The sequence below is a fragment of the Phyllobates terribilis genome, unplaced genomic scaffold (genome assembly GCF_046119375.1).
Source record: "Phyllobates terribilis strain yellow unplaced genomic scaffold, ASM4611937v1 Scaffold_9__5_contigs__length_417890890, whole genome shotgun sequence".
NCBI lineage: Eukaryota > Metazoa > Chordata > Amphibia > Anura > Dendrobatidae > Phyllobates > Phyllobates terribilis.
In genome coordinates, this window is record NW_027362769.1 from 351,950,835 (window position 1) to 351,976,634 (window position 25,800).

General features: G+C 48.6%; 1 protein-coding gene across 2 annotated transcripts in view; it reads right to left on the reverse strand.

The window, feature by feature from the left end:
• Window positions 1-1,697, reverse strand: part of SNX8 (sorting nexin 8) — a 29,618-nt gene extending 27,921 nt beyond the window's left edge. The window contains exon 1 of one of the 2 annotated variants that reach the window (XM_073648128.1): window positions 1,578-1,697. In XM_073648128.1, coding sequence (XP_073504229.1) covers window positions 1,578-1,641 — 64 coding nt within the window. In that variant the 5' untranslated portion in view covers window positions 1,642-1,697. Of the gene's footprint in view, window positions 1-1,513 lie in introns of both variants that reach the window. The other variant, XM_073648130.1, reaches the window with a different exon arrangement.
• Window positions 1,698-25,800: the final 24,103 nt, after the last annotated feature.

Sequence of the window (25,800 nt, forward strand, 5' to 3'; positions counted from 1 at the left end):
TATCTGACCTAATACTGGAGATACCAGGAGTGCTGAGGTAAGAAGAGGCTGTTCACACTGCTGTCCACCATGTCCATCTGACCTAATACTGGAGATACCAGGAGTGCTGAGGTAAGAAGAGGCTGCTCACACTGCAGGCCAACATGTCTATCTGACCTAATACTGGAGATACCAGGGGTGCTGAGGTAAGAAGAGGCTGTTCACACTGCTGTCCACCATGTCCATCTGATCTAATACTGGAGACCCCAGGAGTGCTGAGGTAAGAAGAGGCTGCTCACACTGCTGTCCACCATGTCCATCTGACCTAATACTGGAGACCCCAGGAGTGCTGAGGTAAGAAGAGGCTGCTCACACTGCTGTCCACCATGACCATCTGACCTAATACTGGAGACCCCAGGAGTGCTGAGGTAAGAAGAGGCTGCTCACACTGCTGTCCACCATGTCCATCTGATCTAATACTGGAGACCCCAGGAGTACTGAGGTAAGAAGAGGCTGCTCACACTGCTGTCCACCATGTCCATCTGATCTAATACTGGAGACCCCAGGAGTGCTGAGGTAAGAACAGGCTGCTCACACTGCTGTCCTCCCTGTCTATCTGATCTAATACTGGAGACCCCAGGAGTGCTGAGGTAAGAAGAGGCTGCTCACACTGCTGTCCTCCCTGTCTATCTGAAAGGTGCAGGTTCTCTCCAGGTCACAGCAGCAGAGCTTCCTACAGCACATGCTCACCATCACCTGACCTAATTGTCTAGGACCTGATTTTCAGTATAACAAGATGGTGGCTATTTTAATATGTTATAGTGATCACCTCCTTGGACAAAGAGAATATGAGTTGCTAACTAAAAATATTTAGAAATGTTTCCTATTCCTGGAGAGCCCCTTTAATGTAGACATGGGGAGTGCGGGCCCCTCGATCCCACACCAGTCTCTGTATCCTTTGCTCCAGCAATGCCATGCGGGTTGACACGTGGCTGTAGCAGCCTATGATTGGCTACAGCCGTCATGTGTAGACACAGGAGTGGCAAGGGGGCAGAGCACAGTACATTGGGGAGTATATGGTGATTTTGAGAACCCCGGTCCTGCAGAAAGTGTATCACAGAGCTAAAACTTCAGCGCAATCCCTGCAAATAAACGATGCGGACAGCGCCAAAGTTTTATCTACCCCTGAAACAACACAGACCCTCATCCGATCAGCGGCGCCAAGTGTTAGAGACGCCGCTGATCCTTAAAGGGCCATACACAGTGATGTATCTGCAGTGACCAGGAGGGATGGATGATTGTCACAACATTGCACATATTAATCACCTCCATTGCTGGACATGAATATCTGAAGAAAGACTACATTTCATCAGTGATGATCAGAAGCGATCACTTCACCCAGACAGGACGATCCCTTCACAATTAGATCGCCCCCCCATTACTGAGCATTAGTAGATCTTCTCCCAGCGACCACATGACAGATTACTATAGAAAACCTGTAAAACCCGCGCATCCGACCTCCTCGCACACTTACATCCAGCAATGAAGAGGTTAATAAGCAGAGTGACGTCACCGCCTTCTACCTTCTGGGGCTTCACCTGCAGTCAGTGTCTCCCAGCAGCTCCCCAGTCTGTACTGGCATCGCGCTCCGGGCCCCGTCATGTGATGCGCTGTCCCACCACGCCCACACTATACCACGTGACTTCCTTTCCTTAGTAACGGCCCAAACAGCCTCGTAGAACTGGCGGAAAAAGCTTTTTGCCAGGAGCTATCAGCGTCGGTGACGTAATTACGTTTTGTGTACACATGCGCAGTGTAGTTTTCGACTTAAAGTGTGTTTTTTTTTTTTTGTTTGTTTTTTTTTAAATGGGGTATATGTGTAATACTAAGAAAATTAGTGTAGATTTCCTCCAACTTAGGTTCACACTAAGCTCTTTTAATGAGAATTTTTTAGGCTGAAAAATCCACCTATAAAAAACACTTCTAAAAGACACCTGTTTTTGGCGCGGTTTGGAAGCTGATTTTTATTTGATTTTGGAGCTGATCAGCTTAAAAAAACTTAGATCAGATACTGTTAAACACTGTAGCGGAGTAGAGAGCTATTGGCTCCCTGCTCCGTCACTTAGGTGGACCGCAGGGGATGACATCACCCCATTGTGCCGGCCCAGGACCTGCAGTGAGGAGGAGCGCATCAGCGTCACAGCCGGATGGGGTCGAGCATTAGTCTATCGTTTGTGAAGGGGATGCAAAGATGTTAGAAGCTCAATAGCACCTTCATTGTTCTGATCAACAGGAGTCCTGGTGACATGACACGTTTATCAACACATCAGGCCATATGTTGCTCGTGTTACTGTGAGCAGCCTGCGTGGCCCAAGCATGCTCCCATGGCCGCAGTGTCTCCAGACTTGTCTCCATCGAGGACATCTGGGACGTCACTGGTCGGCAATTACACAGGAGCTGCCAGCAGCGGATCTTGATTTGCTCAAGTGCATTCAATGTGGCAGAACATTTCTTAGACGACCATTAATGACCTCATTGATAGCAGCCAAGGCTTTAAGGCTATGTGCCCACGATGCAGAAATGCTCAGGATTTTTTCCTGAGCATTTCTGCATCTCCCTGGCAGAAAAAAACGCATGCGGATTGTACATGCGGATTGTACATGCGGATTGTACATGCGGATTGTACATGCGTTTTCCTGCCATGGACATGCGGAAGTGAAGCGTTCTTCACTTGCATTTGCGCATGCGGGTTGACAATCGCTTTCCAGGCGATTTTAGCATCACTTGGAAAGTGCTTGTCAACTTGGTCACACTATATAAATCCATGCAAACGGCATGGATTTATATAGTGTGACCGAGAGAATGTCAAAAGCTAAAAAAATAAATATATACTTACCCTCCGATGGCCCGCGCTGTCTTGCTTCGCTCGGTCCCGGCAGCGGTAGAGTGAAGGACCTGCCGACGTCAGCGTCGCGTGACCCGTCACATGACTCTGACGTCAGCGAAGGTCCTTCATTCCATCGGGAAGTGCCGGGAAGCAAGGAGGAGCGCAGAGCGGGCCGCCGGGAGGTAAGTATATATTTATTTTTTATTTTATTTTCTTTTTACAGCTTTTTTAATGGTACCTGGGTGTGGATGAGACTCTCCTCTTCACCCGGGTACCATCCGCACATTAGAATGCGCCAATTACGCAAGTACAGATGCAGTCTCGCGGAATTGGCGCGTTCTAATGCAAGTCAATGGCGGCGAAAACGCAGCGCTTCCGCAAAATAATTGGTAGTGCTGCGTTTTTTTCCGCAATGATAATCTGCAGCGGAAATTTCCACAGCATGTGCACAGCACATGCGGATTATCATTGGGGGGACATGGCAGGCCTTCTAACAAGCGTTTTTAATGCGTTTCCGCAGCGTTTTTGCCGCTGCGGAAACGCTTAAAAAATGCATCGTGGGCACACAGCCTAAGTGCGGTGATTTCTGCACCTGGCACTCATAATCCATACTGAATAAATCCAGATGTTTTGAATATTTTGTTTCTGTTCTTCATCAGATCCTGAGATTTCCATCATTTCACAATTTTTCTTTCTTGGTGTTGCCATTTTAAGGATGAGGAACCTATCTATCCCATATCTATCTATCTCTCCGTCTATCTATCTATCTATTTATCCATAGAAAGTATATCAAAAGGCAGCATTCAAAAAATTATTAGAAAAAATGGACTTTAATGAGCCCAAAAGCCTTTTGGGCTCATTAAACTCCATTTTTTGTAAAGAATTTTTGGAGTGCTGCCTTTTGATATACTTTCTATTGATATGCAACAGTTTGGACATACTGTTTGGAGGCCTGGCACCCACTAGTGAGTAATGATTAAATGGTGCTGTCTTTAATATATATTTTTTATCTATTTATCCACATATCTATCATCTATCTATCTATCTATCTATCTATATATCTCTCCGTCTATCTATCTTTCCGTCTATCTCTCCATCCATCTATCTATTATCTATCTATATTATCTATCTATCTATTTATCCATATATCTATTATCTATCTGTCTATTATCTGTCTATTTATCTATCTCATCACAGGAAGCTGGAGTCACAGGGAGTGTTATACTGACATCTAGTGGTCAGTAAGATAAATGCGACTCTTCATAATTTTTTTTTTAATTACGGTACTGGTACTTAGACAACAAAATAATTCATCATTGCTGGTTCTCCAATATTCTGGAATAATTTTCTTTTTATTGGTGACTTTGCAACTTATTCTTAATAAGTTTTTGGTCATTTTTCAAGTTGTCTTTTTTAATTTTTTTTTTGCATGTATGGATATTTTAGACAGATTCATGAAATCCAAATGTTGCTTTTTTCAGCGCCCCTCCCTGCAGTCCCTGCCTAGAGTTAGGTTTCTGGTAAATTTTTTATTTTGGTACAGTTGAAGACTAACGTGTGCCATTTTATTATGCGACTTTATACTCTAAAAAGTAGCTAAAACGGTTAAAGACAAAAATAAAAAGCAATTTTTATTCTGCACCCAATTGATGAACCATGAGGGCTATATTGAATAATTTGGTGCAAAAACTTCCGCAAATAGCATTAGACAAAAAAGAAATTGACTTAAAAAAAAATTGCAGATCATGAATCAGGACTTTAGCTGTGTGAGCTGGAACATGCAAAACAGGTCAGGATATAAACCAAAAAAGTTTCCATTCACTGGCTGGGTACACAGATGTCATAGGGAAAAATTAAAATCCATAAAGACCTCTCCAGAGAGGGGACATATCACCCTCACATTGAAAATATAGGATTAATTGTGGCTCGGGAAGAGACAAACTCACTATAACTGGGGAAGTGAGAGAGAGCTGACACTTCCATCCCCATGAAGTAGGAGCCTCCTACAATGACCAGGTAATTACAGCAGGAGATTTGCTCTGGAAAAAAAGACACCAAGGCTGAGATTCGTTTACGCAGAAGCAGAGAAGTACACTTCCCAGGCTAGAGATTCCTCTGATCAAAGCACTGGACCCCAAACTATTTGGAGCCAGTGGTCTGTGATGAATATTGGGGTTTGTATCGATACAATATTTATGGGAGATATATTTTTGGCGTCGTAGCAAACATAACACATTCACTCACATCACGATAAGGCCATTCTTACCCTTCCAGCTTAATAACTGCCTTATGGATGATGCTATCCAGGCCATGTTTTTGGAACTCTCCTGTTAGGTTTTTTTCTATTTTGCTGGTCACATGACCTTTTTGCCTATTTAATCCTGCTCCGCCCTTCTGGTCATGCTGGACTTTATTGTAATTTCTACTCTTAAGCTAGCCAGGTGCTTTGTAACCTTTCTCAGTCAGTTTAGCTAGGTCTTTTGACCTTTATGTTCTATGTTGCGTGTTTGTCTTTTTACTGTTACAATTTCTGCTAGGAGGTGTCCATCTTTCTCCCAGTCCCTAGTTCTTGTAGGGATCCCTCCCTCACATCTATAGGTCTTCGTTCAGACTAGCTGAGGACTTTAGCGGGTCTGATCGCAGGATCAGGTTCCCTGTTACATCGTAGGGATCTAGCTTAGTTCTATTGTAGGGACAGATCTCCTGTCTTTCCTTAGTGCTTGTAGCCTATCATAACAGTAAGTCCAGCCCAAAAATATCTCTAAGGAAAGACCTCCAGTTTCCATCATGGTGTCGGTTCAGGATTTGGCTCAACGCCTGCAGGGACTCTCTCTGTAGGTGGCCGAGCTCCAACAACACGTGAGTAGCTGTTCTGGAGCGCATTTTGTGGAGCCAAAGGTACGATTGCCTGATTTATTTTTTGGTGAACAACAAGATTTTTTTTCCTTTAAAAATGCTTGTTTATTGTATTTTCGTTTGAGACCCAGATCCTCTGGTGATGAATCACAGCGCATAGGGTTCATAATGTCACTTTTGCGCAAAGAACCTCAGGGATGGGCCTTTTCTCTCAAACCTAGTGATCCGTGCTTTAGATCAGTGGATAGTTTTTTTTCTGCTTTGGGGTTGTTGTATGATGATCCTGATCGTGTCTCATCAGCTGAGACGGAATTGAGACTTTTGAGACAGGGATCAGGTAATGTGGAAAATTATTGTACTCACTTCCGTCGGTGGTCTGCTCAGGTGGGGTGGAACGATTCAGCTCTGAAAAGTTTGTTTCTTGCTGGGCTTGGTGAAAGGGTTAAGGATCTGCTTATTGCTTATCCTACACCTGGAAACTTGCAGGAGGCAATGCAATTAGCTATACGGGTGGACAGGAGACTGCGTGCAAGGGTTAATGAGAGTAAATCCTTTGCCATGTCAGCTCCTAGTCTTGAGAGGGTCTGTACTGACATTGGAGAGCCGATGGAGATTGGGGCGATGTCACCCCGCTCTCAGGAAAAAGACTGCAGGTTTTCTGAAGGTTTGTGCTTTTATTGCGGAAAATCTGACCATTTCATTAAGAACTGTGTGCTTCGTATGAACAAAGAAAAAAAAAAAAAGGTCAGTTACACCCGTATAGCCAGTTTAAACACTAAGGGGGTATTTCTTTCTGCTACTACTGCAGCTCAGGAAGTATTGAATTTCGGGTATTTGTGGATTGTGGATCTACTCTGAATGTGATTGATGGGGGATTCTTGGAAAAACGTAAATTAAAACCCAAACCTTTGTCATCCCCTATTGCCGTGGTTTCTGTCGATGGCTCTCCCTTAAAGAGTGTTACTCACAAGGTTTATGAATTTCCCCTCACTATTAATGGTATTCACCAAGAAAATTTGGATTTGGTAGTATTAAATAATTTGCCTTCTCCAGTAATTTTGGGGTTACCCTGGTTAAAATTGCACAATCCTGTACTGGATTGGTCTACTGATGAAATTAAGTCCTGGAGCCCGAAGTGTTATGACAAGTGTTGTAACAGGCGCATTGCTGCTGTGGATAAAGGGGAATTACCTGTACCTATTCAGGATTTTTGGAAAGTTTTTTCTGAGGAGGAGTCGCAAATTTTGCCTCCCCATAGAGACTATGATTGTTCTATTGAATTTGTCCCTGGAGCGACTCTTCCTAAAAGTCGTTTATTTAATCTTACTATTCCTGAGAGAAAGGCTTTGGAGGAATACATACAGACGAGCTTGGCCGCCGGTCATATCAGACCCTCTAAGTCACCTGTGGCTGTTGGATTTTTTTTGTTAAAAAAAAGGACGGCGGTTTACGTCCTTGTCTGGACTTTCGCGAGATTAATAAAATTACTGTACGTAATCCTTACCCACTGCCATTGATTCCTGATTTGTTTAACCAGTTAGTGGGGGCCAAGTGGTTCTCTAAAATTGATCTCCGGGGGGCATACAATTTGTTGCGCATGAAGGAGGGTGATGAATGGAAGACTGCTTTTAACACTCCTGTGGGTCATTTTGAGAATCTGGTTATGCCTTTTGGTCTCACCAATGCACCAGCAATTTTTCAGAATCTTATTAATGACATCCTTAGACCTTTGATCGGCAAAAATGTGGTTGTGTATTTGGATGACATTTTGATTTATTCGCCAGATCTGGAGTCTCATTGGCGGAGCGTACGTGAGGTATTACAGTTATTAATTGACAATTCGCTTTTTGCTAAGCTGGAGAAATGTGAGTTCGCTGTACAGAGAATTAGTTTTTGGGCTACATTATCTCCAGCGAGGGCTTTGTGATGGACCCGGTTAAAGTTCAAGCTGTGCAGGAATGGCCTAGACCTATTGGTTTGAAATCGATACTGAGGTTTTTGGGTTTCGCCAATTATTACAGAAAATTCATTAAAAATTTTTCTATTATTGTTAAACCACTGACCGATCTCACCAGGAAAGGTGCTAATGCGGTTCAGTGGACTTCTGAGGCCGTTGTAGCGTTTGTGTTTCTAAAGGAGAGGTTCAGCTCTGCTCCGATCCTTATGCAGCCTGATGTGACTAAGCCGTTTTTGGTTGAGGTTGATGCTTCTTCGGTGGGGGTCGGTGCGGTGTTGTCTCAGGAAAACAAGGATGGAGTACATCCCTGTGCCTTTTTTTTTTCAAAAAAATTTTCTGAGACTGAACTTAATTACGATATTGGTAATCGGGAATTGCTGGCGATTAAACTCGCATTTGAACACTGGCGTCACCTCTTGGAAGGTACTGAATTTCCCATTCAGGTTTTCACTGATCATAAAAATCTGATCTATCTTGATGCTGCCAAGCGCTTGAATGCCCGTCAGGCTAGGTGGGCACTTTTTTTTTCCGCGGTTTAATTTTTCTGTTACTTACATCCCGGGTACCAAGAATGTTAAAGCGGATGCGTTGTCTCGCAGCTTTTCTCCTATGGTCAGTGCTGAGGAGGAGGAGGAGAGCATTTTACAAGAAGGTGTTGTGATTGCTGCATTGGACTCCGTTTTGGAAGATGAGATTCTTAAAGCACAGGAGAATGCCCCATCTAACACTCCCCATGGGAGGTTGTTTGTGCCTGGGACCTTTAGGAGAGATTTGTTTGTTGAGTGTCATGAGTCTCGGTTGGCAGGTCATCCAGGAATTTCTGAGACCAAGAGACTTGTGGGTCGCAGTTTTTGGTGGCCTGGATGGCAGAAGGAAGTCATTAAGTGGGTGCGTCAATGTACTGTGTGTGCTAGATCTAAGTCTTCTCATACTCCTGCTGCGGGGTTGCTTTGCCCCCTGGAGGTTCTTAGTGCACCTTGGACACATCTGGCTATGGACTTTATTACTGACCTTCCCCCCTCTGAGGGTTTCACGGTCATCTGGGTGGTCGTGGACCGTTTTATCAAGATGTGTCACTTGGTTCCCTTCATCAAACTGCCCTGCGCTAAGACACTCGCTAAGGCCTTTGTCAAGGAAATTGTCAGACTCCATGGTGTTCCTACTGACATTGTTTCTGATAGGCGACCTCAGTTCGTGGCTCATTTTTGGCGTGCCTTTTGTGACAGGTTGGGAGTTCATTTGTCGTTTTCATCTGGATATCATCCTGAGTCTAATGGCCAGACAGAAAGGAAGAATCAGGATGTTGAGCAGTTCTTGCGTTGTTTTGTGGCTGACAATCAAGAGGGGTGGTCTGAGTTTCTGCCGCTTGCTGAATTTGCTCTTAACAACCATACATCCTGTGCCTGAGGAGGAGAGTTTTTCCGGTGATTTGGAGAGAGTTTGGACGGATGGAACAAAAAATCTAAGAGGTACTTTGACAGGAAACGTCAAGAGGTATTGTTTACGGTTGGTGACATGGTTTGGTTGTCCTCTAAGAATCTGCGGTTGAGGATTCCTTCTAAAAAATTGGGTCCCAAGTTTGTAGGCCCTTTAAGGTGCTTCAGGTAGTTAACCAATCTGCTGTTAGGTTGGAGGTTCCTACCTCCTGGAAGATTAATCCGGTGTTTCATGTTTCTCTATTGAAAAAAGCTGATGTATCAGATAGAGACGCCACTGCCACTGTTCCTCCGGTGGTGGAGGACGGGGAACATGAAATTTCCCGCATCCTTAATTCTAGATGGTATAGGGGGAGTTTGCAGTATCTCGTCGCTTGGAAGGGTTTCGGTCCCGAGGATAACTCATGGGTGAGGGCGGATGATGTTTCTGCTTCCAGACTTGTCAGAGCGTTTCACAAGAGGTTTCCAGATAAGCGTGGGCCTAGGGGATCTGGAGGATCCTCTTAGAAGAGGGGGTACTGTTAGAACTCTCCTGTTAGTTTTTTTCTATTTTGCTGGTCGCATGACCTTTTTGCCTATTTAATCCTGCTCCGCCCTTCTGGCCATGCTGGACTTCATTGTAATTTCTACTCTTAAGCTAGCCAGGTGCTTTGTAACCTTTCTCAGTCAGTTTAGCTAGGTCTTTTGACCTTTATGTTCTATGTTGTGTGTTTGTCTTTTTACTGCTACAATTTCTGCTAGGAGGTGTCCATCTTTCTCCCAGTCCCTAATTCTTGTAGGGATCCCTCCCTCACATCTATAGGTCTTCGTTCAGACTAGCTGAGGACTTTAGCGGGTCTGATCGCAGGATCAGGTTCCCCGTTACATCGTAGGGATCTAGCTTAGTTCTATTGTAGGGACAGATCTCCTGTCTTTCCTTAGTGCTTGTAGCCTATCATAAGACATGTTTCATTTCTATATAAAGGTAAAATCGTAATAGGAAACATAACAACAATATCTACCGCTTGAGACCTCCAGGGGCGAAGATATCCTTATATTTGGGATCTCATAAAATTCTAAAAGACCTAGCACATGCCACAACCAGCCCCCACATGAACACACCAAGGGGAGGTATGTGGGCGTAACATTGATCTAATAAAAAGCAGAACTTGATGTTAGTGTATTTTGTCAGTTCTGGAAGGTACAGCTTGTTGTGGGTCTGTTCATTTTCCTAAGGAGTACCTCCCTCCACTAAGCTCTGAGCTATTTCCGTGACACTGGTTTAGTAATTTTCTTTTGTTATTCCTTTTTATTCCATGTAATTGTATATACCGTATTGTTTTGTTCCCATTTTGTACCATCTTTGTATATTTTTTATAAACACTACATACATTTCCAGATTAAATACATAAAATTTAATAGCTCTGTTCCTTTTGCTCTGTAAACCGCACCCAGGGGCGTACTGTATATAGATGCAGCCCAGGCCGCTGCTATGAGGTCCCGTGAGACAGGGGGGCCCGATGTGAAACAACATCAGACCCCTCCATCACGCATCACAATCTCAAGTCAGGACCCACCTCTTCACCTATGGCTGCACTGTGTCCTGTGTCTCTGTGAGTGCAGAAGATGAGGCTCTACCCACCAGCTCCGCCTGTAGTTCCAGCAGAGGGGCTGCTCCCAGCATGGCCCCAGCTCTCTGCCTCCCCTGCTCTGTAGGTATCTTACTGCTCTGCTCTCCCCTCCTGCCTTCAGCCCTGCAATTTGCAAGAACACTCTGCAGTTGGGCCCTGTGAGATGGGAGACTGCACCTGAGAAATGCATTGTGGAATCATCTGCAGAGAGGGAAAGTCCATGTGTAATGTGTGTGTGTGTGCATATGTGTGTATATATATGTGTGTGTGCATATATGTGTGTGTGCATATGTGTGTATATATATATACCAGGCCAGTACACCAGGAGACGTGGAGGGGGCCATAGGAGGGCAACAACCCAGCAGCAGGACCGCTACCTCCGCCTTTGTGCAAGGAGGAACAGGAGGAGCACTGCCAGAGCCCTGCAAAATGACCTCCAGCAGGCCACAAATGTGCACGTGTCTGCACAAACCGTTAGAAACCGACTCCATGAGGGTGGTATGAGGGACCGACGTCCACAGATGGGGGTTGTGCTCACAGCCCTACACCGTGTAGGACGCTTGGCATTTGCCACAGAACACCAGGATTGGCAAAGTCGCCACTGGCGCCCTGTGCTCTTCACAGATGAAAGCAGGTTCACACTGAGCATATGTGACAGACGTGACAGAGTCTGGAGACACCGTGGAGAGCGATCTGCTGCCTGCAACATCCTTCAGCATGACCGGTTTGGCAGTGGGTCAGTAATGGTGTGGGGTGGCATTTCTTTGGAGGGCCACACAGCCTTCCATGTGCTTGCCAGAGGTAGCCTGACTGCCATTAGGTACGAAGATGAGATCCTCAGACCCCTTGTGAGACCATATGCTGGTGCGGTTGGCCCTGGGTTCCTCCTAATGAAGGACAGTGCCAGACCTCATGTGGCTGGAGTGTGTCAGCAGTTCCTGCAAGATGAAGGCATTGAAGCTATGGACTGGCCCTCCCGTTCCCCAGACCTGAATCCGATTGAGCACATGTGGGACATCATGTCTCTCTCCATCCGCAACATCCTTCGGCATGATCGGTTTGGCAGTGGTTCAGTAATGGTGTGGGGTGGCATTTCTTTGGAGGGCCGCATAGCCCTCCATGTGCTCGCCAGAGGTAGCCTGACTGCCATTAGGTACCGAGATGAGATCCTCAGACCCCTTGTGAGACCATATGCTGGTGCAGTTGGCCTTGGGTTCCTCTTAATGTAGGACAATGCCAGACCTCATGTGGCTGGAGTGTGTCAGCAGTTCCTGCAAGATGAAGGCATTGAGGCTATGGACTGGCCCGCCCGTTCCCCAGACCTGAATCCGATTGAGCACATCTGGGACATCATGTCTCGCTCCATCCACCAACGTCACGTTGCACCACAGACTGTCCGGGAGTTGGCGGATGCTTTAGTCCAGGTCTGGGAGGAGATCCCACAGGAGACCATCTGCAACCTCATCAGGAGCATGCCCAGGCGTTGTAGGGAGGTCATACAGGCATGTGGAGGCCACACACAATACTGAGCCTCATTTTGACTTGTTTTAAGGACATTACATCAAAGTTGGATCAGCCTGTAGTGTGTTTTTCCACTTTAATTTTGGGGGTGACTCCAAATCCAGGCCTCCATTGGTTAATAAATTTGATCTCCATTGATGATTTTTGTGTGATTTTGTTGTCAGCACATTCAACTTTGTACAGAACAAAGTATTCAATGAGAATATTTCATTCATTCAGATCTAGGATGTGTTGAGTGTTCCCTTTATTTTTTTTGAGCAGTGTATATGTGTGTGCATATATGCAGTGGTGTACCGCCAATGACGGCAGGCCACGCCACTGCTATGGGACTCCTGAGCCGCACCGCACTGGGTCCCGCTTCTGCCCGTTAGCACCCGCACTGCCCGGACGCTCGCCCACATAGAATGATGGGAATGGAAACGTCTTCTGATGCTCCCTCCTCCATCATCATTGCTCATGATGACGGCCGGAGGGGGGGCCCACAGCGAGCAACGATGATGGAGGAGGGAGCATCAGAAGACGTTTCCACTCCTATCATTCTTACTCGACGTATGATGTCATTACAGGGCGCTCGCTGCTCTGAGATGTCCAGCGCTTCACATTGCACACTGAGGGGACTAGAACATCGGCTGAAACCAGGAGAGGTGAGTATTGTATTTATTTTTTTTAAATCAGTGACCTGTGGCCATAATACAGTATGAGGAGTGCATTATACTGTGTGGAGGACCATGAGGGGTGCATTATACTGCATGGAGGACCATGGGGGGTGCATTATACTGCATGGAGGACCATGGGGGTGCATTACACTGCATGGAGGACCATGGGGGGTCCATTATACTGCATGGAGGACCATGGGAGTGCATTATACTGCATGGAGGACCATGGGGTGCATTATACTGCATGGAGGACCATGGGGGTGCATGATACTGCATGGAGTACCATGGAGGTGCATTATACTACATGGAGTACCATGGAGGTGCATTATACTACATGGAGGACCATGAGGCTGCATTATACTGCATGGAGAACCATGGGGGTGCATTATGCTGCATGGAGAACTATGGGGACTGCAGAATACTGTATGGAAGACTATGGGGAGTGCAGTATACTGTATGGAGGACTATGGGGAGTGCAATATACTGTATGGAGGACCATGGGGAGTGCATTATACTATATAGAGGACCATGGGGGTGCATTATACTGCATGGAGGACCACGGGGGTGCATTATACTGCATGGAGAACCATGAGGGTGCATTATACTGCATGGAGGACCAGGGGGTGCATTATACTGTATGGAGGACCATCGGGGTGCATTATACTGCATGGAGGACCATGCGGGTGCATTATACTACATGGAGTACCATGGAGGTGCATTATACTACATGGAGGACCATGAGGCTGCATTATACTGCATGGAGAACCATGGGGGTGCATTATGCTGCATGGAGAACTATGGGGACTGCAGAATACTGTATGGAAGACTATGGGGAGTGCAGTATACTGTATGGAGGACTATGGGGAGTGCAATATACTGTATGGAGGACCATGGGGAGTGCATTATACTATATAGAGGACCATGGGGGTGCATTATACTGCATGGAGGACCACGGGGGTGCATTATACTGCATGGAGAACCATGAGGGTGCATTATACTGCATGGAGGACCAGGGGGTGCATTATACTGTATGGAGGACCATCGGGGTGCATTATACTGCATGGAGGACCATGCGGGTGCATTATACTACATGGAGTACCATGGAGGTGCATTATACTACATGGAGGACCATGAGGCTGCATTATACTGCATGGAGAACCATGGGGGTGCAATATGCTGCATGGAGAACTATGGGGAGTGCAGAATACTGTATGGAAGACTATGGAGAGTGCAGTATACTGTATGGAGGACTATGGGGAGTGCCATATACTGTATGGAGGACCATGGGGAGTGCATTATACTGTATAGAGGACCATGAGGGTGCATTATACTGCATGGAGGACCAGGGGGGTGTATTATACTGTATGGAGGACCATGGGGGTGCATTATACTGCATGGAGGTCCATGCGGGTGCATTATACTACATGGAGTACCATGGAGGTGCATTATACTACATGGAGGACCATGAGGCTGCATTATACTGCATGGAGAACCATGGGGGTGCATTATGCTGCATCGAGAACTATGGGGACTGCAGAATACTGTATGGAAGACTATGGGGAGTGCAGTATACTGTATGGAGGACTATGGGGAGTGCAATATACTGTATAGAGGACCATGGGGAGTGCATTATACTGTATAGAGGACCACGGGGTGCATTATACTTCATGGAGGACCAGGGGGGTGCATTATACTGCATGGAGAACCATGAGGGTGCATTATACTGCATGGAGGACCAGGGGGGTGCATTATACTGTATGGAGAACCATGGGGGTGCATTATAAAGTATGGAGGACCATAGTGAGTGCATTATAATGTATGGAGGACCATAGTGGGCACATTATACTGTATGGAGGACCATGGTGGGCACATTATACTGTGTGGAGGACCATGGGGTGCATTATACTGTATGGAGGATCATGGTGCACGCATTATATTGCATGGAGGACCATGGGGAGTGCATTATATTCTCTGGAGGACCTGGGGAGTGCATTATATTCTATGGAGGACCATGGGGTGTGCATTATACTATATGGCGGATTATGGGGAGTGCATTATACTATATGGATTATGGGGGGTGCATTATACTATATGGAATGCTATGTTGGGCCATTATAATATGTGGGGTCCACTGTACTGTATGCAAGTAATTATACAGTGTAAAGGTTTGTGTGGGGTCCTTCATATTGTGTGGGGGCGATTATACAGTTTGGACTGCTGTGTGGGGGCCATTATACTGTTTGGAGGGCTAGTGCGGGCCTTTAAACTGTATGGTGAGGTGTGGGGGCCATACATACAGTGGGGGAAATAAGTATTTGATCCCTTGCTGTTTTTGTAAGTTTGCCCACTGACAAACACATGAACAGTCTATAATTTTAAGGGTAGGTTAATTTTAACATCAGATAGAATATCCAAAAAAAATCAAGAAAATCACATTGTATAAATTAGATACATTTATTTGCATTTTTTAGTGATAAATAAGTATTTGATCCCCTACAAACCATTATGAGTTCTGGCTCCTACAGACCAGTTAGACGCTCCTAATCAACTCGTTACCTGCATTAAAGACAGCTGTCTTACATAGTCACCTATATAAAAGACTCCTGTCCACAGACTCAATTAATCAGTCAGACTCTAACCTCTACAACATGGGCAAGACCAAAGAGCTTTCTAAGGATGTCAGGGACAAGATAGACCTGCACAAAGCTGGAATGGGCAAAAAAACATAAGTAAGACGCTGGGTGAGAAGGAGACAACTGTTGGTGCATTAGTAAGAAAATGGAAGAAATATAAATGACTGTCAATCGACATCTATCTGGGGCACCATGCAAAATCTCACCTCGTGGGGTATCCTTGATCATGAGGAAGGTGAGAGATTAGCCTAAAACTACACGGGGGTACTTGTTAATGATCTCCAGGCAGCTGAGACCACAGTCACCAAGAAAACCATTGGTAACAGATTACGCCTTATAGGTTTAAAATCCTGCAGTGCCCGCAAGGTCCCCCTGCTCAAGAAGGCACATGTGCAGGCCCGTCTGAAGTTTGCCAATGAACACCTGGATGATTCTGTGAGTTATTAGGAGAAGGTGCTGTGGTCAGATGAGACATAAATTGAGTTCTTTGGCATTAACTCAACTCGCCGTGTTTGGAGGTGTTACGGGTCCGGGTGGTGGAACCTCTGTCCCGAGGTGCAAGGAGGGACCCAGAGGGGCGTGACTAAGTATCAACCCGAACCGACCCTGGTCGGACGGCAGCTAACGACTCCGTGACCAGGGAGGATCCGGGCAGAGGGACCAGGTGCTACTCTGGGGACGACCTTGTAAGAGAGCAGGTGGCTCCCACGGGTCAGATGGTTGGGACTGACCGGTATAACGGGTGGACACAGCAAGCAGGCAGAAGTCTCTGGTTAGCTGACGGGTGGTCATGGTACGTGACAGCAGAGCGAGTAGTAGTCTCTAGGTTTACCAGGCAGGTGGTCACAGCAAGTGACGGCAGAGTCTCCAGGCAAGCTGGCAGGAAACAGGCGGGTGCTCCCAGGTGAGTGGGCAGACAGACAAGGCTGGTAACAAGCAGGTAACAGGTGGGCGCTCCCAGGTGAGCGGGCTGACGGACACAGCAGGTAACAGGCGGGCGCTCCCAGGTGAGCGGGCTGACGGACATAGCAAGTAACAGGCGGGTGTTGCCAGGTGAGCGGACTGACAGCCAAGGCAGGTAACAGGCAGGTAACAGGTGAGCGCTCCAGGTGAGCAGGCTGACAGGCTCGGCAGGTAACGGGCAGATAACAGGCTGGCAGGCTGGACGAGAAGTCAGGCTAGCAGCGGGACCTGAGGGCTGAAGCAGAAATAAGAAACTGTGCAACAACTTTGCTCGGGCACCTCCATTTTGGAGGAGGTGCCCTATATATGGGAGGACCCTCAGCAATTGGCCGGGGACTCCTTAGGACGGCGCGCGCAGCCCCTTTAAGAGGGGGGGAGCGCGCGCACTCGCGCCCTAAGCACAGTGCCCGGGGGACTGCGCGCGCCGACAGCAGACTGAGAAGGAGAGCGGGGAGCGCGGAGAGAGAGGAGGTGAGAGGGACGGCGTCTCTGCCGGGCAGGAGGCAGAGACGCCAAAGCTACAGGACTGCACGCGCCGACAGCAGGCTGGGAAGGAGAGCGGGGAGCGCGGGGAGAGATGAGGTGAGAGGGACGGCGTCTCCCTGGAAGGAGGCAGAGACGCCGAGGCTACAGTACACCCCCCCTTTACGCCCCCTCTTTTTTAGGCCAGAAAGGAATTTTTCAAGGAGAAGAGGGGCATGGATGTTCTCCCTGGGTTCCCAAGTTCTCTCCTCAGGGCCAAACCCCTTCCAATCCACCAGAAAAAAGGTTCTCCCTCTTACCCTCTTGGTGGCCAGAATATTCTCTACCTCAAAAACGTCCTCAGCAGCAACCGGAGCAGGAGGAGTACCTGAATTATTGGAGAAAGAGTTAAAGACAGCAGGTTTGAGGAGAGAAACGTGGAAGGAGTTGGGAATGCGTAGGGTGGGTGGAAGCTTCAACTTGTAGGCCACAGGATTGATCTGTTTAAGGACCTGAAATGGACCGATGAACCGAGGACCCAGTTTGTAGGAGGGTATTTTGAGCCGCACATGTTTGGAGGAGAGCCAAACCTTGTCTCCCGGATGGAATTGAGGCGGATCCAGACGTCTTTTGTCAGCAAATCTCTTCATCCGCTTGGAAGACTGGAGAAGTGCGGACCTGGTATTCTCCCAGATAGTGGAAAAGTCACTGACCAGGGACTCCGCAGCAGGGTTGTCCACAGAAACGGAGACGGGAAACGGAATCCGGGGTTGTTGGCCATAGACAATAAAGAACAGAGACTTGGAAGTGGTTCGCTCTCATGATTGTTATAAGAGAATTCGGCCCATGGCAGGAGGTCCACCCAATCAGTATGGTGGGCATTGACAAAGTGCCGGAGGTAGCTGGTAAGGATCTGGTTGATCCGCTCTACTTGACCATTGGACTGAGGGTGGTAAGCGGAGGAGAAATCCAGGGTGACATCCATCAGCTTACAGGTAGCTCTCCAGAAGCGTGAGGTGAACTGAACCCCTCGATCCGACACGATGTCGAGAGGTAGTCCATGGAGATGAAAGATATGGTGAAAGAAGTCTTTAGCTAGCTTAGATGCAGACGGGAGACCAGGCAGAGGAATGAAATGGGCCATTTTAGAAAAGCGGTCAGCGACCACCCAAATGACTGTACAACCAGCAGAAACAGGGAGATCGGTAATAAAGTCCATAGCGATATGTTGCCACGGGGCAGCAGGTACGGGAAGAGGCAGGAGATGACCAGCTGGTAAATATCTGGGAACTTTGTTGCGGGCACAAGATGAACAGGCTGAGACGAAGTCTACCACATCCTTATGCAGGGTAGGCCACCAGTAATGCCGGGTAATGAGCTGGAAGGTCTTCTTTTGGCCAGCATTGCCAGCTAGTTTAGAAGAATGGCCCCAGCGAAGAACCTTCTCACGGTCTGGAACCGCCACAAACGTCTTACCGGGTGGAAGACGAGTTACATCCAAGGGGGCCACATTTATCACCTTGGAGGGATCGATGATGTGCATAGGCTCCTCCTCTTGATCGGAGGACAGGATGGATCGGGACAAGGCATCAGCTTTGACATTCTTGTCCGCCGGGCGGAAATGCAGGATGAAGTCGAAGCGGGCAAAAAACAAAGACCACCGGGCCTGACGCGGATTGAGTCTTTGGGCATTCTGGAGATATTCCAGATTTTTGTGATCCATATAGATGATCACCAGGTATAGAGCCCCCTCGAGCAGGTAGCGCCACTCCTCCAGCGCCAATTTGACGGCTAGCAATTCTCGGTCTCCTATGGAGTAGCTGCGCTCAGATGAGGAGAAGATTTTGGAGAAGAAGCCGCGGGTTACCATTCTCCCGGAAGAAGATTTTTGGGTGAGCACCGCCCCGACTCCGGAGGAGGAAGCATTAACCTCCAGGTAAAATTGTTAATTACAGTCCGGACGGTGCAGTACAGGGGCAGAAGAGAAGGCTTGCTTTAAGGAAAGGAAAGCCTCCTCGGCTTCGGGGGCGACCATACCTTGGGATTTGCTCCCTTACAGGTGAGCGCAGATATGGGAGCTGTCCGGGAAGAGAAGAAAGGGATGAAGAGACGATAGTAATTGGCAAAGCCCAGGAATCGCTGAATCGCCTTCAACCCCTCCGGACGGGGCCATTTTAGAACAGCAGAGAGTTTCTCGGGATCCATTCGCAAGCCTGTCTGGGAGATAACATAGCCCAGGAATGGAAGAGAGGTCTGTTCGAAGAGGCACTTCTCATATTTAGCATAAAGGTGGTTCTGCCTGAGCCTAAGCAGGACCTGACGAACGTTCCTCCGGTGTGTGGGAAGATGCTGGAGAGAAGACCAATATGTCGTCCAGGTATACCACCACGCAGGAGTAAAGAAGATCACGGAAGATGTCGTTGACCATTTCTTGGAAGAAGGCGGGAGCATTGCAGAGACCGAAGGGCATCAGACGGTACTCATAGTGACCATCCCGGGTATTGAATGCCGTCTTCCACTCGTCTCCTTGCCGGATACGGACCAGGTTATATGCTCCACGTAGATCCAGCTTGGAAAAGATCCTGGCGCCTTTAAGGCGATCAAACAACTCGGAGATGAGTGGCAAGGGGTATTTATTCTTTACCGTGATCTGATTGAGTCCTCTATAGTCAATACAGGGACGTAGCGAGCCATCCTTTTTTTTGACAAAGAAGAATCTGGCTCCATCCGGGGAGGTAGACTTCCGGATGAATCCCCTAGCCAGATTCTCTTCAATGTGCTCAGACATGGCCCGGGTTTCGGCCGCAGACAACGGGTAAATACGGCCACGGGGTGGAGTGGCGCCTGGTACCAGGTCGATCGGGCAATCATATGGCCAATGAGGGGGCAAAGTCTCTGCTTCCTTTTTACCGAAGACGTCAGCATAGGACCAATAAGGAGCCGGAACACCGGGTAAATTAGCTGGGGTAGGTGGTGGACGAACCGGAACCAGGCAGGTCTTGTGGCAGGCCGGCCCCCACTGGAGTACTTCACCGGATTGCCAGTTCAACACGGGTTCATGTGTCTGGAGCCAAGGTAGGCTTAGCAATAGGGAGTGAGAGAGTCCGGGTAGTACATGAAAGGAGATCTCCTCAGAGTGCAGCATTCCCAACTGCAGGGTTATGGGTTCCGTGACGAGCAGGATGGTCACCGGAAGGAGTCTTCCATCCACGGAGACGACTGACAATGGTTCAGCCAGAGACTTGGTGGGAATACGGTATTTCTCAACCAGGGACTGGGCAATGAGGTTTCCAGCAGCTCCAGAATCCAGGTGGGCGAGTTCAAAGTGACGGTTCTCTCCCCAGGAGATAGAGACAGACAAAGTCAGAGATGGAGAGGGCTTAGTTTTGTCTAGGGCGACCTCTCCGAGCGGTCCTAGACACCGGAGTTTCCCGGCCTCTCCGGGCAGGAACGGATCAGGTGCTCCTTACTGCCACAATAGAAACAGCTCCCCTCGGCTCGGCGTGACTCTTGGCGAGATTTGACCATCTTGGTCTGGTCGATCTGCATGGGCTCGGGTGAGTGCGCCCGGGGTGTGACAGAAGAGGAGACTGGTCTCTGGAAAGTAGGAGCAAGGCGGGGGAACCTTCTCTCACGGGTGGTCTCCTTGGTGCGTTCCTGAAACCGGATGTCAATCCGGGTAGCCAGCGACACCAGGTCATCCTGGGTGGTAGGAATGTCCCGACCGGCGAGCTCGTCTTTAATCCGACCGGAAAGGCCCTCCCAGAAGACAGACACCAGGGCCTCGTTATCCCAGGCTAGCTCAGAAGCGAGGGTGCGGAATCGTATGGCATATTGGCCCACGGTGAGACTCCCTTGGCGGAGACGTAGCAGAGAGGAGGCTGAAGAGGTCTTATGTCCTGGTTCATCGAAGACTTTCAGGAAAGCAGCGAGGAAAGACGATAGGTTGGACACCAGGGGATCCCCTCTCTCCCACAGGGGATTTAGCCAAGCCAGTGCCTCTTCAGTGAGATGGGACATGATGAATGCCACTTTGGCCCGGTCGGATATAAACTGGTGTGCCAAGAGTTCAAAGTGCAGGGTGCACTGGTTTATGAAACCACGAGCCAACTAGAGGCGGGTCCTGGTGGGGCAGTCAGTGTGTCCAGGCGGGAGTTGACACTCCGCAGGTGGTTCAGGATGGATTCCTGTTGAGATCTCTGACGGGAGACTTTGTGGTAAAGGTCAGAGCGCGAGGGAGCTTGGGAGCCACCGGGTTCCATGGCCCGAGCAAACTGTTACGGGTCCGGGTAGCGGAACCTCTGTGCCGAGGTGGAAGGAGGGACCCAGAGGGGCGTGACTAAGTATCAACCCGAACTGACCCTGGTCGGACGGCGGCTAACGACTCCGTGACCAGGGAGGATCCGGGCAGAGGGACCAGGTGCTACTCTGGGGACGACCTTGTAAGAGAGCAGGTGGCTCCCACGGGTCAGATGGCTGGGACTGACCGGTATAACGGGTGGACACGGCAAGCAGGCAGAAATCTCTGGTTAGCTGACGGGTGGTCACGGTACGTGACAGCAGAGTGAGTAGTAGTCTCTAGGTTTACCAGGCAGGTGGTCACAGCAAGTGACGGCAGAGTCTCCAGGTAGGCTGGCAGGAAACAGGCGGGTGCTCCCAGGTGAGCGGGCAGACAGACAAGGCTGGTAACAAGCAGGTAACAGGTGGGCGCTCCCAGGTGAGCGGGCTGACGGACACAGCAGGTAACAGGCGGGCGCTCCCAGGTGAGCGGGCTGACGGACACAGCAAGTAACAGGCGGGTGTTCCCAGGTGAGCGGACTGACAGCCAAGGCAGGTAACAGGCAGGTAACAGGTGAGCACTCCAGGTGAGCAGGCTGGCAGGCTCGGCAGGTAACGGGCAGATAACAGGCTGGCAGGCTGGACGAGAAGTCAGGCTAGCAGTGGGACCTGAGGGCTGAAGCAGAAATAAGAAACTGTGCAACAACTTTGCTCGGGCACCTCCATTTTGGAGGAGGTGCCCTATATATGGGAGGACCCTCAGCAATTGGCCGGGGACTCCTTAGGACGGCACGCGCAGCCCCTTTAAGAGGGGGGGAGCGCGCACGCTCGCGCCCTAAGCACAGTGCCCGGGGGACTGCGCGCGCCAACAGCAGGCTGAGAAGCAGAGTGGGGAGCGCGGAGAGAGAGGAGGTGAGAGGGATGGCGTCTCTGCTGGGCAGGAGGCAGAGACGCCAAAGCTACAGGACTGCACGCGCCGACAGCAGGCTGGGAAGGAGAGCGGGGAGCGCGGGGAGAGATGAGGTGAGAGGGACGGCGTCTCTGCCTGGAAGGAGGCAGAGACACCGAGGCTAAAGGAGGAAGAAGGATGAGTACAACCCTAAGAACATCATCCCAACCGTGAAGCATGGTGGGGGAAACATTGTACTTTGGGGGTGCTTTTCTGCAAAGGGGACATGACGACTGCACCGTACTGAAGGGAAGATGGATGGGGTCATGTATCGCGAGATTTTGGCCAACATTCTCATTCCCTCAGTAAGAGCATTGAAGATGGGTCATGGCTGGGTCTTCCAGCAAGACAATGACTCAAAACATACAGCCAGGGCAACAAAGTAGTGGCTCAAAAAGAAGCACGGTAAGGTCATGAAGTGGCCTAGCCAGTCTCCAGACCTTAATCCCATAGAAAACTTATGGAGGGAGTTGAAGCTCCGAGTTGCCAAGTGACAGCCTCAAAATTTTAATGATTTAGAGATGATGTACAAAGAGGAGTGGACCAAAATTCCTCCCGACATGTGCGCAAACCTCATCATCAAGTAGAAAAAACATCTGACTGCTGTGCTTGCCAACAAGGGTTTTGCCACCAAGTATTAAGTGTTGTTTTCTTGATTCTTTTTTGGGATATTCTATCTCTCAATGTTAAAATTAACCTACCCTTAAATTATAGACTGTTCATATCTTTGTCAGTGGGCAAACTTACAAAAACAGCAAGGGATCAAATACTTATTTCCCCCACTGTATACTGTATGTAGGCCCATTATACTGCATGGAGGGCTGTGTGGGGATCATAGTTAAGGGATCATACTGTGTTGGGGTCACCATACTTTGCCTTGGGAGTTGAGGTGGGGTACAGTAGGGTCATTATACTGTGCATGTGGTGGAATTCACCATGGGAGTATCATACTGTGTTTTGGGGGGGGGCACTTTTGTTTGCATAATACTTAATGGGGGCAATGAAAGAGGAATCTAGGACTTCATCAGGAGGAAAATTACTATGTAATAGCTGGAAAGTTGTGAGATCTGCTCTTTTGTGACCCCGACAATTATTTCATTTTTTTTTTTGGGGGGGGGCAATTAGAACTTCTGCTATGGGGCAACTTGATTTCTATGTACGCCCCTGCCTGAAGCTATACGCTACCTGTAACAGGTGTCCAATCGGCCTGTATAAACGTTTGGTGATGGCAGCTAGTAGCGGTATTGTGGAGTTGGCAGTGACCATACCGGGGTATAAATATATATTCCATGACTTGATAGCAGAGGTGTATATACCATACGCTCACTGGGAGTTCCTCAATAACTGGCCTGGTAGTGGAAGCAGCTGCGGACTCATCCATCACTCGTCAGTCAATTGCTTAATTATCCTGATGATTGGAGGCAGCAGAGTTGCGTTCCCTGACAAACTGATGGCAGTGGTGGGATCTGTTTGACCCACTCCCTGGTGTCTTCCTTGACAATTGGCGTCTGTGGTGGGATCTGCGCAACCTCTAGCTGTTATATGTGACAAATTGGTGGCAGCAGCGGGATCTGCTTGACTCCCCATGCGTACTTAGAAACCATGGGGCCCCATAGCAGAAGTTCTAATTGGGCCCCCTCCCCCCCAAAAAAAAATATATATATTTGTCGGGGTCACAGAAGAGCAGATCTTACAACTTTCCAGCCTTTACAAAGTAATTTTCCTCCTGCTGAATTCCTAGATTGCTCTTTCATTGCCCCCATAAAGTATTGTGCAAACAAAAGTGACCGCTAAACACAATATGATACCCCCATAGTGAATTCCTCCACATGCACAGTATAATGACTCTACTGTACTCCACCTCAACTTCCAAGGCAAAGTATGGTGACCCCAACACAGTATGATGGACCCACATAAACCTTCACAATGTATAATTGCTTGCATACAGTCCCCATGGTCCTACATACAGCATAATGCACCCCCACGGTCATCCACACAGTATAATGCATCCCTCATGATCCTCCATACAGTATAATGCACCCCATGGTCCTCCACACAATATAATGCACCCCCACGGTCTTCCACACAGTATAATGCACCCCCCATCATCCTCCACACAATATAATGCATCCCCCATTGTCCTCCACACAATATAATGTGCCCCCAATGGTCCTCCACACAATATAATGCACCCCCACGGTCCTCCACACAGTATAATGCACCCCCCATGATCCTCTATACAATATAATACGCCCCCCATGGTCCTCCACACAGTATAATGCACCCCCCATACTGTATTATGACCACCGGTCACTGATTTAAAAAAAATAAATACAGTACTCACCTCTCCTGGTTCCACCCGATGCTCCAGTTTCCTCAGCGTGCGGTGTGAAGTTCCAAACATCTCAGAGCAGCAGGCGCCCTGTAATGACGTAATCGTACCCGCTGCTCTGACACGTCAAACCCCGAGAAAGAATGACGTGGGTGAAAGCATCTGCTGACGCTCCCTCCTCCATCATCATTGCTCACACTGGGCCCCTCCTTCGGCCGTCAGCTCGAGCAATGATGATGGAGGAGGGAGCGTCAGCAAACACTTCCACCCCCATCATTCTGTGCGAGCGTCCGGGCAGTGCGGATACTGACGGGCAGAGGCAGGGCCCCTGGTGCTTGCCTTCCCCCCCCCCGGCTCACGAGCCTTATAGCAGTGGCATGGCCTGCTGCCATTGGCGGTACACCACTGCCCCCTGCCGTACCCTTGACAAACACTAACTCAATTTTGCACCCGTTGAACATCTGAGTGATCAGCCATCCTATCGGTTTAATGACCTGTTGCACCAATGGTATGTCTGTCCCTTGAGCTACAGGCTGAAGTGATGTGAATGGATGAAGTGAAGTGAATGGATGGTATGTCATTACTTATGGTTGTGGGGGAGACACCTGAACTTTGGTGCTGGATTGGAGCGGTAAGTAAACATATGAGAATATGTTTACAGAGGTTTTTTTAAGATTTTTATCAAGTGTATCTGTTTCAAAATTCTCTTTAGCCTATATGCACACTGCCCCATTCAGACGCCGGCGCAGCCGCTGGTGGTCGTTTTCCTGAGGCGGCTTCGCTGTCATCTTTCACTCTGTACTGTGAAGTGTAGAGAACGGGTGGCTTCCGAGTAAAAGCTGCCCTAAGAATGAGCATGTCACTGCTTTTAAAGGGAACCTGACAGCTGATACATGCTGCCCGATCCAGGCTGTATGATCTCAGCCGTGCATGATTGACTATAAAACTCTGCAGTATTTAAGAGAAAAATATTACCTAAATGCCGGCTGGGGACCACAGGGTACAATAGTCGGATTGGTGGATCTATGATGGCTTCTTCCTGCCTGCTTCTCCCTGTGTGCATGTATAGGAGGAGACGTGTCAGTCACTGGCATTGGGCGGAAAGAAGCCGCCGGGGACCCACCTCTCCGGTTAGTCTCTCTTGCGGCACGGTCTCCAAAGGCTTTCAAAGTATGTTTTTCTCTGTATGTTTCCGAATCAAACATGTGGGCAGCACAGTGGCTCAGTGGTTAGCACTGCAGCCTTGCAGCGCTGGGGTCCTGGGTTCAAATCCCACCAAGG